Source organism: Lepus europaeus, chromosome 2, assembly GCF_033115175.1.
Source record: "Lepus europaeus isolate LE1 chromosome 2, mLepTim1.pri, whole genome shotgun sequence".
NCBI classification, from domain to species: domain Eukaryota; kingdom Metazoa; phylum Chordata; class Mammalia; order Lagomorpha; family Leporidae; genus Lepus; species Lepus europaeus.
The window spans coordinates 48,221,925-48,237,329 of NC_084828.1; the positions used below are offsets into that span (position 1 = coordinate 48,221,925).

At 38.9% G+C, this 15,405-nt stretch overlaps 1 protein-coding gene across 1 annotated transcript in view; it reads right to left on the reverse strand.

Annotated features, from left to right (window-relative positions):
• Positions 1 to 15,405, reverse strand: part of PROS1 (protein S) — a 105,573-nt gene that overhangs the window by 8,485 nt on the left and 81,683 nt on the right. The window contains exon 14 of the mRNA XM_062206696.1: positions 13,589 to 13,814. Within this exon, the coding sequence (XP_062062680.1) occupies positions 13,589 to 13,814 (226 nt within the window). The remainder of the gene's footprint in view (positions 1 to 13,588; positions 13,815 to 15,405) is intronic.

Consider the following 15,405-nt stretch of genomic DNA (forward strand, 5'->3'; position numbering starts at 1 on the left):
GGTTTGAGACCCAGGGACACTTCTGGTTACCTGTAGAGTCTCAGTTAGGCCTTATCTGCATCTCGTTGATCCAGATTTGTGCCTGCTAGTGCACAATTCCAAGCATAAACTGTTACAACGTGTGGGATGTGAGTAAGGCACTCTTGGAGGCCTGCAGTTCTGGAATGGGGACTGTAAAAGCTATATTCTGCAGTCATCTGATCTGAAATCAGGAGCCAGGAGCTTCTTCTGGGTCTCCCACGTGGGTGCAGGGGCCCAAGCACTTGGGCCATCTTCCACTGCTTTCCCATAGAGCAGAGAGCTGGATTGGAAGCAGAGCAGCTGAGACGCAAATCAGCGCCCACATGGGATGCCGGCGCAGCAAGTGATGGATTAGTCTGTTATACCACAGTATCGCCCCAAAGAGAGACATTTAATTACTGCCTCAGTCTTGTTTTTTTTTCTTTTCTTTTTTTTTTTTTTTTTTTTTTGGTCTCTCCCTCTCTCTATCTGTAACTCTACATCTCAAATAAATAAATAAAATCTTTATTTTTTAAAAGGCTCTCGTCAAAGAAAATTCCAGGACTTAATGGCTTTACAACTGAATTCTAAAAAAACACTTAAAGAGGAATGAACTCTAATATTTCAAACTATTTCAAAAGACTGAAAAGGATGTAACACTACCAAACCCTCTCTATGAAACCAGCACCATTGTGAAACCAAAACCAATGAAAACTACAGGTGAACACAGACACAAAAATTGTCAACAAAATATTGTCAAACCAAATCAAACACTACATCAAAAGGATCATACATCATGATCCAGTGGGATTAATCCCAGCTAGGCAGGGGTGGTGCAACGTCACAAATCCATAAACATAAATCACAAGAACAGAATGAAGAACAAAAACCATATGGTCATCTCAATGGATACAGAAAAAAGCATTTGATAAGATGCAACATTCTTTCATAATAAATACTCTCCAAATGCTACATATAGAAGGAACACACATCAAAATTATTAAGGCTACATATGATAAACCCACAACCAATATCATATGGAACGAGGAAAAGCTGAAACCATTTCCTCTCCTTCAGATCTGGAAAAAGGCAAGGAGGTCCACTTTTACCACTCATATTCAACACAGTCTTGGAAATATTAGCAAGAGCAATTATGGAGGAGAAAAAAATAAAGGGCATTGAAATTGGAAAGGAGGAAGTCAAAATATCCATGCTTGCAGATGGCATGACTTATACATGCAGAAACTTAAGCCCTCCACAAAAAAACTGTGAGAACTAATAAACCAGTTTCAGTAAACTCACAAGCTATAAAGTTAATACAAAAAATAGTAACATATTTATTCACCAATAATGACCTTGCTGAAGCAGGAATAAAAACATTCCATTCATAATTGCTTTGAAAAACAAATATTTAGTAATAAATTTAAACAAAGAGGTGAAGGTCTCTCTAATGAAAATGATAAAAACACTGCTGAAAGAAATCATGAAGGACTCAAAAAATCAAAAAGATATTCCTTGTTGATGGATTGGAAGAATCAGCATTGCTAAAAAACCCTTACTACCTAAAGCAATGTACAAATTCAATGCAATCTATATCAAAATACTAATGACTTTCTTCCATAGAATAAGAAAAAACAATGCTAAAATTCAAATTAAAGCACAAAAGACCCAGAATAATCAAAGCAATCCTGAGAGTGAAAAACAATCAAGATGGAGGCATCACAATATCTAACTTCAAACCATACTACAAACCTATAGTAATTAAAACTGCATGGTACTGGCACCAAAATTGACACATAGACCAATAGAACAGAATATAAAACCCAGATATTAATCTACATACATACAATCAACTGATTTTTGACCAAGGTATCAAGAGCACACATTAGAGAAAGAAGAGTCTTTAAAATAAATAGTGAAATAATGCAGACACAGAAATACAAATACCACATGTTCTTCACATGTGGAAACTGAGAAGAAAGAGGAGAGGAGAGGAGAGGAGAAGGGAGGGGAGGGGAGGGGACGGAAGAAATAAAAGGAAAGAAATTAAAACTCAATCTAAATACAAAATGGTCATTGCTAGAGATTGAGAAGGGGAGAGTGGAAGAGAAGCAGTTTGGATAACGGGTACCAAATCAGTTAGATTCAAGGAATAAGTTTGTAGTGTTACATAGCATACTGGGGAGCCTATAGTTCAAAATAACCTGTAGATATTACAGGAACAAATAGGAAGAAGCTCCAAGCCTCCAACCATAGTGATGTTAAATAAGAGAAAATATTGCTTGCCTTGTTTCTGCACATGCATTGAAAGATACAACTGTAAAGCTGGCGCCGTGGCTTAACAGGCTAATCCTCCGCCTTGTGGCGCCGGCACACCGGGTTCTAGTCCCGGTCGGGGCACCGATCCTGTCCCGGTTGCCCCTCTTCCAGGCCAGCTCTCTGCTGTGGCCAGGGAGTGCAGTGGAGGATGGCCCAAGTGCTTGGGCCCTGCACCCCATGGGAGACCAGGAGAAGTACCTGGCTCCTGGCTTCGGATCAGCGCGATGCGCTGGCCGCAGCGGCCATTGGAGGGTGAACCAATGGCAAAAAGGAAGACCTTTCTCTCTGTCTCCCTCTACTGTCCACTCTGCCTGTCAAAAAAAAAAAAAAAAAGAAAGAAAGATACTACTGTAGCCCAAAAATGTGTACAACTATTATTCTTTAAAATTTGAACGAAAACACTACACTTAAAGAAGAGTAGAAAAGAGCATAATCTTATGATATTCTACATTTGTTATAAAAATAATACATATATATTATTTTCTCTGTAAATTTGAGCAACAGCTTAAGGACTGTTAATCTCTAGTTGGAAATATTTTTGAAATGCCATGATAAATATATCTCTTTTCCTATTGTTGGATAAAAATAAAACTTTTATATTTTCCAAAGAAACGATGTCTGGCTCAGCATACAACAACAGGTCACAATAGACAATTCACTTTTATGCAATATTTGTTGTTCTAAAATATAAATATTTAATAACTCCTAAGTGAGTAGGTAAAGGTGATTTTAGGACCTCTGTACATTTCTGCCCTTTCGCTCTCTTTATCAAACTGAATTTCAAGTAATATTCTTGGCTTCTTAAGAATTGTATTCATTTTAAAAACTTTCATCTCTTGCTTTCTCCTTTTTGGCATATCTTCTCCATGAATTTCAATTCACCATGGATATTTTTCAGCCTCAGTACCTTAAGCCAAAAAGAAATACTTCAAACTTTCCACCCCTGATTTGCTGGCATAGTGAATAAAGTCTACCCTCTACCATGAGTTCACAGCAGTTTTTAAAACAATCCTTTTCAAGTCTACCTAAACATCACAGATTACGCTACTGTTTAATTTAATATCCCAATTTTCATCCCCCATCAATTTTTCCTCACTCTCTGCCTCAACACATCTTGCATCAAGTCAGTCCTCAGTGTTGTTGCAAAGTCCTGGAACAACTGTCATTTTAATATTTGTGTGTCTTTAAAGCTCTTTCAAAATTACATTTGACTAATTTGTAAATAAGGCAGTCTGTAGTCTCAATACAAATTCATTATTTTAACTTCGTAATGATTATTATGGTAATGAACTACTTAACTAACTATATCTATCTCTTATCTATCTACCTATTATTTCTATCACACTAACCATCCTGTCTATTCTTTCTATCTATAAATAAATTTTAGAACCTATTTATTTCTATTCCTTTGAAATCTAGATAAAAATTCCACGCATAAGTAATTAAGGCCCTGAAGGAAGGTTCCTGGAAGTCCAGAAATCAAGCTAAGAATTCTCCCTGAGAACAGCCTGCACATGGGGCCAACGTTGTGGTACAGCTGGTAAAGCTGCTGCCTGTGATGCCAATATCTCCTATGAGCGCTGGTTTGTGTCCCAGTGGCTCCACTACTGATCAGCTACTTGCTAATGGCCAGGGAAAGCAGCAGAAGATGGCCCAAGTGTTTGGGCCCCTGCCACCAACATAGGAGACCCTGAGAAAGCTCCTGACTCCTGGCTCCTGGATTTGGCCTGGCCTGGCCATTACGGCCATCTAGGGAGTGAAGAAGCAGATGGGAAGATCTCTTTGTGTGTCTCTCTGTAACCCTGACTTTCAAATAAATAAACAAATCTTTAAAATAAAATAACCTGCAAATAGTATCTCAAAATACTTCTAAAAAAACCTTATGTGTCAATTTTTTTGCCATATAAAGTAAAATGCTTGTGCCAATTTCATATTTTTCAACTTTAAATTAACTGGGCAGAGCCAAGATGGCGAAATAGTGAAGGCGTGCATTGATAGTCCGGGAAAAGATAGGTCAATAAAAGTGGAGTTACTGTAGTCTCAGGAAAAGGCTCCGGAAAAAATTGCAGAGGAAACTCTTCCAGATCTAGTGGATGTGACACGGAGGACCTTCAGGGAGAACAAGGATGCCCACGGCGTGGAAGACCAGCCGCAGAGTCTGCACGCCAGCGCTGGGAGGGGAGGTGAGACAAAAACCTCGGTAACCCGAGACATTGGTGGGGGAAAGGCAGAAAGAGCCTACAGGGAACGAGGCTTGAAGTCCCACTGGGGAAAGTACACCAGGCTGAATGGAGGAGAGAAAAAAAACGAATAAATAAGGGGAACCGGCACGGACACTAGCCTCTCTCTCCACTCGCCTTATAAAGCTGAGCAAGACAAAGAGCAGGCGCCATTTTGGACATACGTAAAGCGGTGCCTGCCATCAGCCAAGCAGAAAAACCTGACTCTGGTGAAGAGAAATAACAGGATGTTAGGACCTAGTGAAAGTGTGGAGCTAACAAACTGAGACTGTGAAAATCTGAGGGTTGGCAAGAGAATTCACCGAGTACACAAACTCGGTAACCTTGGCAACCAGGTGAGAGACTTCAGAGAAATTTGAGACCACACTGAAGGCTGCATAAACCCCTTGTGTGGTCCCTGGGGTAGAGCAGACGAATACCCACAGGGGCCAGATTTCATACATCAACTACCCTCAATTCCACTCAGCTGTGTGGAATTACTTCCCTTCTGAGTCAGAGAGAGAGAGAGAGAGCGAGCAAGAGAGAACAACCTGGGTAAGTCACCTTTGGCACACCCTTAACCCTGAAGAACCAAACAAAGCTCTCTAGCCACAGCAAACACAGCCTCTAAGGATCCATCAAAAGCAGACATCCCACTTAATCTAGAGTCATAGTATAACGAGAAAAAACACCACAGCGAAGAAACCAAAGAATATCTCCAATATCCCAAACAACAAATGTAGAAACCGAGGTAACAAGAACAAGGAAGACACTATGACGCCCCCAAATGAAAAAGACACCCCAATTCGCCGGCGCCACGGCTCACTAGGCTAATCCTCCACCTTGCGGCGCCGGCACCCCGGGTTCTAGTCCCGGTCGGGGCACCGATCCTGTCCCGGTTGCCCCTCTTCCAGGCCAGCTCTCTGCTGTGGCCAGGGAGTGCAGTGGAGGATGGCCCAAGTGCTTAGGCCCTGCACCCCATGGGAGACCAGGAGAAGCACCTGGCTCCTGCCATCGGAACAGCGTGGTGTGCTGGCCGCAGCGCGCTACCGCGGCGGCCATCGGAGGGTGAACCAACGGCAAAAGGAAGACCTTTCTCTCTGTCTCTCTCTCTCACTGTCCACTCTGCCTGTCAAAAATTTAAAAAAAAAAAGACACCCCAATTCAAGATTATGAAGATGATGAGATAGAAGAAATGCAAGAAGCAGATATCAAAAAATTGATAACATTAAGAAATTCTCAAAAACAAATTCTTGAACTACAGAAATCCTTACTGGACAGGATAGAAAATCTCTCTCATGGAAATGAAATATTAAGGAGGAATCAAAATGAAATGAAGCAACTAGTAGAACAAGAAACTGTGATAGTGAAGAGAAATCATAATGAAATGAAGAATTCAATAGATCAAATGACAAACACATTAGAGAGCCTTAAAAAACAGAATGAGTGAAGCAGAAGAGAGAATATCGGAATTAGAGGACAGAGAAGAGGAAAGCATACAGTCAAACCAAAGAAAAGAAGAGGAAATTAGAAATCTAAAAAATATTGTTGGGAATCTACAGGATACTATTAAAAAACCAACATTCGGGTTCTAGGAGTTCCTGAAGGCATGGAGAGGGAGAAAGGATTAGAAGGCATTTTTAGTGAGATACTAGCAGAAAATTTCCTAGGTTTGGAGAAGGACAGAGACATCCTAGTACAGGAAGCTCATAGAACCCCTAGTAAACATGACCAAAAGAGATCCTCACCATGACACATTGTAATTAAACTCACCACAGTGAAACAGAAAGAAAAGATCCTAAAATGTGCAAGAGAGAAACGCCAGATTACTCTCAGAGGATCTCCAATTAGACTCACAGCAGACTTTTCATCAGAAACCCTTCAGGCAAGGAGGGAATGGCGAGATATAGCCCAGGTACAAAGAGAGAAAAACTGCCAGCCCAGAATATTATATCCTGCAAAGCTCTCATTTGTGAATGAAGGTGAAATAAAGACCTTTCATAGCAAACAGAAACTGAAAGAATTTGTTACCACTCATCCAGCCCTGCAAAAAATGCTTAAAGATATGCTACACACAAAAAGACAGAAACACGGCCATCAATATGAAAGAAGGTAAAGTAAGAAAACCTACTAGTAAAAGATTATAGGAAGCTCAAAGCATATACTAGAAAATATCTTTGGGAAAATGGCAGGGCAAAGTCACTGCTTATCAATGGTCACATTGAACGTTAATGGATTTAACTCTCCAGTTAAAAGGCACAGACTGGCTGAATGGATTAAGGAACAAAATCCTTCTATTTGCTGCTTACAAGAAACACATCTTTCCAACAAAGATGCATGCAGACTGAAAGCAAAAGGTTGGAAAAAGATATTCCATGCCAACAGAAACCAAAAAAAAGCAGGCGTAGCCATATTAATATCAGACAAAATAAACTTTAACACAAAAACAAAGACAAAGAGGGACATTATATAATGATTAAGGGTTCAATTCAACAGGAAGATGTAACTATTATAAACATATATGCACCTAATTACAGGGCCCCAGTATATTTTAAAGATATGTTAAGGGACTTAAAGGGAAACTTAGATTCCAATACAATAGTACTGGGGGACTTTAATACTCCACTCTCAGAAATAGACGGATCATCCGGACAGAAGATCAACAAGGAAACAGCAGATTTAATCGACACTATTGCCCAAATGGATCTAACAGATATCTACAGAACTTTCAATCCTACATCTAGAGATTTTACATTCTTCTCAGCAGTGCATGGAACCTTCTCTAGGATTGACGACATACTAGGGCATAAAGCAAGTCTCAGCAAATGCAAAAGAATTAGAATAATACCATGTAGCTTCTCAGACCACAGTGGAAGAAGGTGGAAATTAGCAACTCAGGAATCCCTAGAGAGTATGCAAACACATGGAGACTGAACAACATGCTCCTGAATTAACAGTGGGTCATAGAAGAAATCAAAAACTTTCTGGAAGTAAATGAGGATAACAACACAACATATCAAAACTTATGGGATACGGAAAAAGCAGTGTTAAGAGGAAAGTTTATAGCAATAGGTGCCTACATCAAGAAATTGGAAAGGCACCAAATAAATGAGATTTCAATTCATCTCAAGGATCTAGAAAATCTGCAGCAAACCAGATGCAAAACTAGTAGGAGAAGAAAATAATTAAAATCGGAAAAGAAATCAACAGGATTGAATCAAAAAAAAAATTACAAAAAATCAGCCAAGCGAAGAGCTGTTTTTTTGAAAAAATGAATAAAATTGACACACCATTGGCTCAACTAACTAAAAAAAAGAAGAGAAAAGACCCAAATTAATAAAATCAGAGATGAAAAAGGAAATGTAACAACAAACACCACAGAAACAAAAAGAATCATCAGAAATTACTACAAAGAGTTGTATGCCAGCAAACGGGGAAATCTATCAGAAATGGATAGATTCCTGGACACATGCAATCTACCTAAATTGAACCATGAAGACATAGAAAACCTAAACAGACCCATAACTGAGACAGAAATTGAAACAGTAATAAAGGCCCTCCCAACAAAGAAAAGCCCAGGACCAGATGGATTCAGTGCTGAATTCTACCAGACATTTAAAGAGGAACTAACTTCACTTCTTCTCAAACTATTCAGAACAATCGAAAAAGAGGGAATCCTCCCAAATTCTTTCTATGAAGTCAGCATCACCTTAATTCCTAAGCTGGAAACAGATGCAGATTTGAAAGAGAGTTACAGACCAATATCCCTGATGAACATAGATGCAAAAATCCTCAATAAAATTCTGGCCAATAGAATGCAACAACACATCAGAAAGATCATCCACGCAGACCAAGTGGGATTTATCCCTGGTATGCAGGGATGGTTCAATGTTCGCAAAACAATCAATGTGATATACCACATTAACAGACTGCAGAAGAAAAACCATATGATTCTCTCAATAGACGCAGAGAAAGCATTTGATAAAATACAACACCCTTTCATGATGAAAACCCTAAGCAAACTGGGTATAAAAGGAACATTCCTCAATACAATCAAAGCAATTCATGAAAAACCTACGGCCAGTATCCTATTGAACGGGGAAAAGTTGGAAGCATTTCCACTGAGATCTGGTACCAGACAGGAATGCCCACTCTCACCATTGCTCTTCAATATAGTTCTGGAAGTTTTAGCCAGAGCTATTAGGCAAGAAAAAGAAATTAAAGGGATACAAATCAGGAAGGAAGAACTCAAACTATCCCTCTTTGCAGATGATATAATTCTTTTTTAGGGGATCCAAAAACTCTACTAAGAGACTATTGGAACTCCTAGAAGAGTTTGGCAAAGTAGCAGGATATAAAAATCAATGCACAAAAATCAACAGCCTTTGTATACACAGGCAATGCCACAGCTGAAAAAGAACTGCTAAGAACAATCCCATTCACAATAGCTACAAATACAATCAAATACCTTGGAATAAACTTAACCTAGGACGTTAAAGATCTCTACGATGAAAATTACAAAACCTTAAAGAAAGAATTAGAAGAGGATACCAAAAAATGGAAGAATCTTCCATGCTCATGGACTGGAAGAACAACATCATTCTCCCAAAAGCAATTAATAAATTCAATGCAATACTAATAAAAATACCAAACACATTCTTCTCAGATCTGAAAAAATGATGCTGAAATTCATATGGAGACACAGGAGACCTTGAATAGCCAAAGCAATTTTGTACAACAAAAACAAAGCTGGAGGCATCACAATACCAGATTTCAGGACATACTACAGGGCAGTTGTTATCAAAACAGCATTGTACCGGTACAGAAACAGATGGATAGACCAATGGAACAGAATAGACACACCAGAAATCAATCCAAACATCTACAGCCAACTTATATTTGATCAAGGATCCAAAACCAATTCCTGGAACAAGGACAGTCTATTCAATAAATGGTGCTGGGAAAACTGGATTTCCATGTGCAGAAGCATGAAGCAAGACCCCTACCTTACACCTTACACAAAAATCCACTCAATAGGGATTAAAGACCTAAATCTACGACCAAACACCATCAGATTATTAGAGAACATTGGAGAAACCTGGCAAGATACTGGCACCGGCAAAGACTTCCTGGAAAAGACCCTGGAGGCAGAGGCAGTCAAAGCCAAAATTAACTATTGGGATTGCATCAAATTGAGAGTTTCTGTACTGCAAAAGAAACAGGAGAGTGAAGAGGCAATTGACAGAATGGGAAAAAATATTTGTAAACTATGCTACAGAGAAAGGATTAATAAACAGAATCTACAAAGAGATCAAGAAACTCCACAACAACGAAACAAACAACCCATTTAAGAGATGGGCCAAGGACCTCAATAAACATTTTTCAGAAGAGGAAATCCAAAGGGCCAACAGACACATGAAAAAATGTTCAAGATCACTAGCAATCAGGGAAATGCAAATCAAAACCACAATGAGGTTTCACCTCACCCCGGTTAGAATGGCTCACATTCAGAAATCCACCAACAACAGATGCTGGGGAGGATGTGGGGAAAAAGGTAAACTAACCCACTGTTGGTGGGAATGCAAACTGGTTAAGCCACTATGGAAGTCATTCTGGAGATTCCTCAGAAACCTGAATATAACCCTACCATTCAACCCAGCCATCCCACTCCTTGGAATTTACCCAAAGGAAATTAAATTGGCAAACAAAAAAGCTGTCTGCACCTCAGTGTTTATTGCTGCTCAAATCACAATAGCTAAGACCTGGAATCAACCTAAATGCCCATCAACAGTAGACTGGATAAAGAAATTATGGGATATGTACTCTATAGAATACTATACAGCAGTAAGAAACAATTAAATCCGGTCATTTTCAACAAAATGAATGAATCTGAAAAACATTATGCTGAGTGAAATAAGCCAGTCCCTTTGTTCTCCGTGATCGGTGACAACTAACCAAACACCAAAAAGGAAACCTGTTAAAATGAAATGGACACTATGAGAAACGGTGACTTGACCAGCCCCTGCCCTGACTGTTGATGAACAACTTAATACGTTATTCCTCTTAGTATATTTTTGTCTGTTCTACTTAATGCTATTGGTTTAATTCTGTAATTAATACAGTTATTCTTAAGTGTTGAAACTTAACTGATAAGTGATCCCTGTTAAATATAAGAGTGGGAATAAGCGAGGGAAGAGATGTACAATTTGGGACATGCTCAAGCTGACTTGCCCCAAATGATAGAGTTAGAAACATACCAGGGGATTCCAATTCAATCCCATTGTGGTTGCATGTAGCAATGCCATCTCATTAGTCCATTTGATCAATTTCTGTTCACAATTGATCATAATGATAGGACTAAGAATCAAAGATATCACATAAAGAAGACTAGTATCTGAAAATACTAACCAATAGAACAAAAAAGGGAGAGAATGATCCAGCGTGGGAAGTGGGATACACAGCAGACTCATAGAATGGCAGATGTCCTAAACAGCACTCTGGCCTCAGAATCAGCCTTTAAGGCATTCAGATCCGGCTGAAAAGCCCATGAGAGTATTTCAGGCATGGAAAGCCAAGACACTCTGGAAAAAAAAAATGACCTCAATGAAAGATCTCTGCGTCTGAGATCCCAGTGGAAAGAACAGGTCATCAAAGAAGGAGGTACCTTTCTCTGAAGGGAGGGGAGAACTTCCACTTTGACTATGACCTTGTCTAAATATTGTAAGAGTCAGTGAACTCAAAAGGCTTCCATAGCTTTGGCAACTCATGACAAGAGCCTAGGGTGATTACTGATGCCATAAACAAGAGTGTCAATTTGTTAAGTCAACAACAGGAGTCACTGTGCACTTATTCCTCATGTAGGATCTCTGTCCTTAATGTGCTGTACATTGTGATTTAACGCTATAACTAGTACTCAAACAGTATTTTTCACTTTGTGTTTCTATGTGGGTGCAAACTGTTGAAATCTTTACTTAATATATACTAAACTGATCTTCTGTATATAAAGATAATTGAAAATGAATCTTGACGTGAATGGAAGGGGAGAGGGAGCGGGAAAGGGGAGGGTTGTGGGTGGGAGGGAAGTTATGGTGAGGGGAAGCCATTGTGATCCATAAGCTGTACTTTGAAAATTTATATGCATTAAATAAAAGTTAAAAAAAACCTTTAAATTACTGATTCTCTTAGTTTTCTCTATGTTGTTAAGGATATCCAGTCCAGCAACTGCTAATGACAGACACTTAAAGCCATCCTTAATGTCTTTCAGTCATTTAATCTTATTTATTTGGTTTCTTACATACGTCTCCAGTCTGTTCAATGCATACTGTCTGCAGTTGCATAGTTTCCTCCCCTTCCTCATCTGTAAAATGGGGATCCTCAGTGCTGGTTTCTTGCACCATTCTGATGAATGAGTGACTTAGTTCATGAGGAACACTCTGCACAGTGCCTGCACGTTTTACCATGCACCTGTCAATGCTGTGCATTTCCTCCTGCTGCTAAGACAGCTTCTTTACCTGAACGCCCAACAGCTGCCCAGTTCTCAGCTGCACCACCTGTGGCTCCACCTAGCCCTCCAGAGTGAATTTTCACAATGTGTAATATTGATGTAATAGTCTCAGACTTTTACCTCATTCTTGTGTCTGTTATAAGGCCCTGAACCAGATCTACAAACCTGCCATCCACCCACTCAGTTCACAGCCTCATCCTGCACTACCGACCACTTGCTCAGTATGCTTTAACCCTAAGAATCTTCTGTGTAGTTCTCAAGCACAAGCTTTTCTCATTTTGTGCCATTTTACTTGTATGACACCACCTGGTCAAATTCATCTAATCCTTCAAATATCACATTTATATTTTAACCTTGTATTCAGAAATATTGTTCCTGATCCCCATAACCAAGTCAAATCTCCATTTTTAAGCTCAAAAAAACAACAAAAAGTTTTCATTTACAGAAATGATCAAAATTTTTATTATTTTGATATTTTCTTAATCATTTGTCTAACATCTCTCTCTTATACTAGACAGTAAAAGCTTTAATAGCAGGGGCCATATCTATGTATTACTATATCCCTGGTATTTGAGACATAAGGTCTTGATATATATTGGATAAGTGTTAAACAGACAGAATAACGAATGAATAACTATGGGATAAATGATGAATGAGTGGAAGAATAAATACTGCACCATCAAGGCTATTGTGAGGAGGACATGGATCATCCTTTCTGACTAGGAGAGCCAAATACGGAACGGTCAGTTTTGGTTCACCATTAAAAACAAACAAAATATAGTAACACAATATTAAGGCGGAAGAATGGGGAAGGGTAAATTATTGAGGATTAAGATGGAATTAGAAAGGAGTAAGAGGTTCTGGAGTTCTATTAAACAGTAGGGTGACTGAAGACAACATACTATGTATTTCTTTCTAAAACAAAACACTGGGTGTAGCACTGTGGTGGTGCAGCGGACTGAGCTGCCACTCGGGATGCTGGCGTCCCATAGGAGTGCTTGTTAGAGTCCTGGCTGCTCTGTTCCTGATCCAGCTTCTTACTAATGCGCATGGAAAGCCAGCAGAGGTGGCTCAAGTACTTGGGCCCCTGTCACACACGTGGGAGAGCAGTATGGAGTTTCCAGCTCCTGGCTTTGGTCTGGACCAGCCCTGCTGGTTGCCATTATGGGAGTGAACCAGCAAATGGACTATCTCTCTCTTTCTCTCTCTTCTTTATAAATAAATCTTTGAAAATAGGATTTTGAATGTTTTTATAATAAAGAACTATTAAATGAGGAAATCCATATATATATATCTATCCTCTTAGATATTATATAATGTACACATGTATTAAAATATCACACGGTGCCCCATTGCTATATACAATTTTTAATGCAGATATTAAAGAGATTTTTCCAAAAAAATGACAGTATAAGCTTCCAGAAAAAAAACAGATATTGAAATTCTATATTCCCTTCTGATGTCTTTTTGCTAAAAGTATATATTTAAAACATCCTAAATTTGATTAAGATAGTTTTTTTAAAACTAAAAGAAAAAGTAACATTACCTGGAAGGCCACCCAGATAAGTGGTCACTGCTCCTTTCATTGCTTCGTCCAAAACAGCAAGATGTCTCTGAAGGTCTTCAGAGAAGATGACATCTTTTACAAGTGGAGTTGACAGCTCCAGATGGTTTCTGCTGACACTAAATTCCAATTGCGATTGTTGACCAGAACACAGACTTATGGACTCGAGCTGGTATATTACTCTATTTTCAACAGATACCAGAATATCCTGAAGAGCAAAGGCCCAATATAAGCAAATACCAAGAGTAATGCCAGTTAAGAGAGATTTTGAATTTTGAAATTAAAAAACTACATAAAAGCTGTTTATTTTTATTTATTTGAAAGGCAGAGCAACACAGAGGGAGAGAGAGACAGAGACAGAGAGACCCACAGAGAGAGAGAGAGATCATTCATACACTGATTAACTCCCCAGATACCTACAATAGCCAAGCCGGGCCAGGCCACGCACAGAGGCTGGAACTCCTTCTGTATCCCACATGGAAGGCTGAGACCCAAGCACTTCAGCCATCCTCTGCAGACTTCCAGGCATGTCAGTCATCATCTGCTGCCTCCCAGAATGTGCGTTAACAGGTTTTGGATTGGAAGCAGAGGCAGGACTTGAACCCAACAGCAGCTTAACGCTACAGCACAATGCCCAACCCCAAAAAACTGAATCTTAAGGAGAAAAAAAATTATAAAGCCCTCATGTTGTATTAAAATTATTAATATAATAATAATCATAATTTTAATATATACATTAGCTTTTACAAACTGCAGGTTTACCTAAGATGAAAATGTAAACTGGCTTCTGAAAATTCAACCAACAGAGTTGTTTTACTAACAATGGGCACCTGCAGTAGTATCTTTCTGGCTCTGGCATATGTTTATAAGCCTTTTAATTTCAAAACTCATATATGGAAAAAAAGGAGCTGATTACTGTTTGCTGGAGTAACGTGGAAAATTTGAAGTGCTTTACTAAGCACATGCCAGCAAGATCAAGGGTTTGTCTCTGTCACAGAAACAGTCCCATAGATTTGGGACAAAGTGCAAGACGATGCCTTGAGAAAGAAACCCCAGGGATCCCGGGCAGTAAGTCAGAGCATCTACCAGAAAATTCTCAAAAAGGAAAACATATTCATGTCGCTGAATTTTCAAACCGCTGATATGCCTGAAATAGCAGTTTGTTGATAGTGATGTATACAGATAGCTCATATGTGACAGAGCAAATGTAAAAAGTAAAAGAACAAAGAAAATCAAAACTAGAGAGATTGGTTTTACAATGATTCCCAGATGGTACAAAGACAGCCTGAAATGTACACTTGGAATCCAAGGTATCTACGTTAAGTGAAAAGTCTGTACTTCACAAATAGGGGTTATTTGAGGAAACTTGTTATTGTTAAATTTCTTAAAGGAGATGGTTATTTCATAAAATACTCCAGAAAGATCAATGGTAGGTGAAATACCATTATGAAACATTGTAACTAGAATTTGAAAAGGGAATCTGACTTGAAGAAAGAGCAAGGAGACAAACACAGACAGGGTAAAATAAATATCAAAGACATGACATGAATTAACCTTCTCTAGTGTTTGAATGTAATGTTGAAGATAAGAATTTTAAAAAAAGGCAAAAAAAAAAACTCCTGAAATCCAAATGTAGTAAACTTGTAAATTATAGATTAACAAAAAACAAAAAACACCAGTCAGTGGGACTTTAAGTTGTTTATGGTTAACCACTAGAACTTGCTCCCGCTCCCCATTGTCTTTTTAAGATGTAAATAGTACTCCTTTTTTCACTACTGTATGCATTATTCAATTCAAGC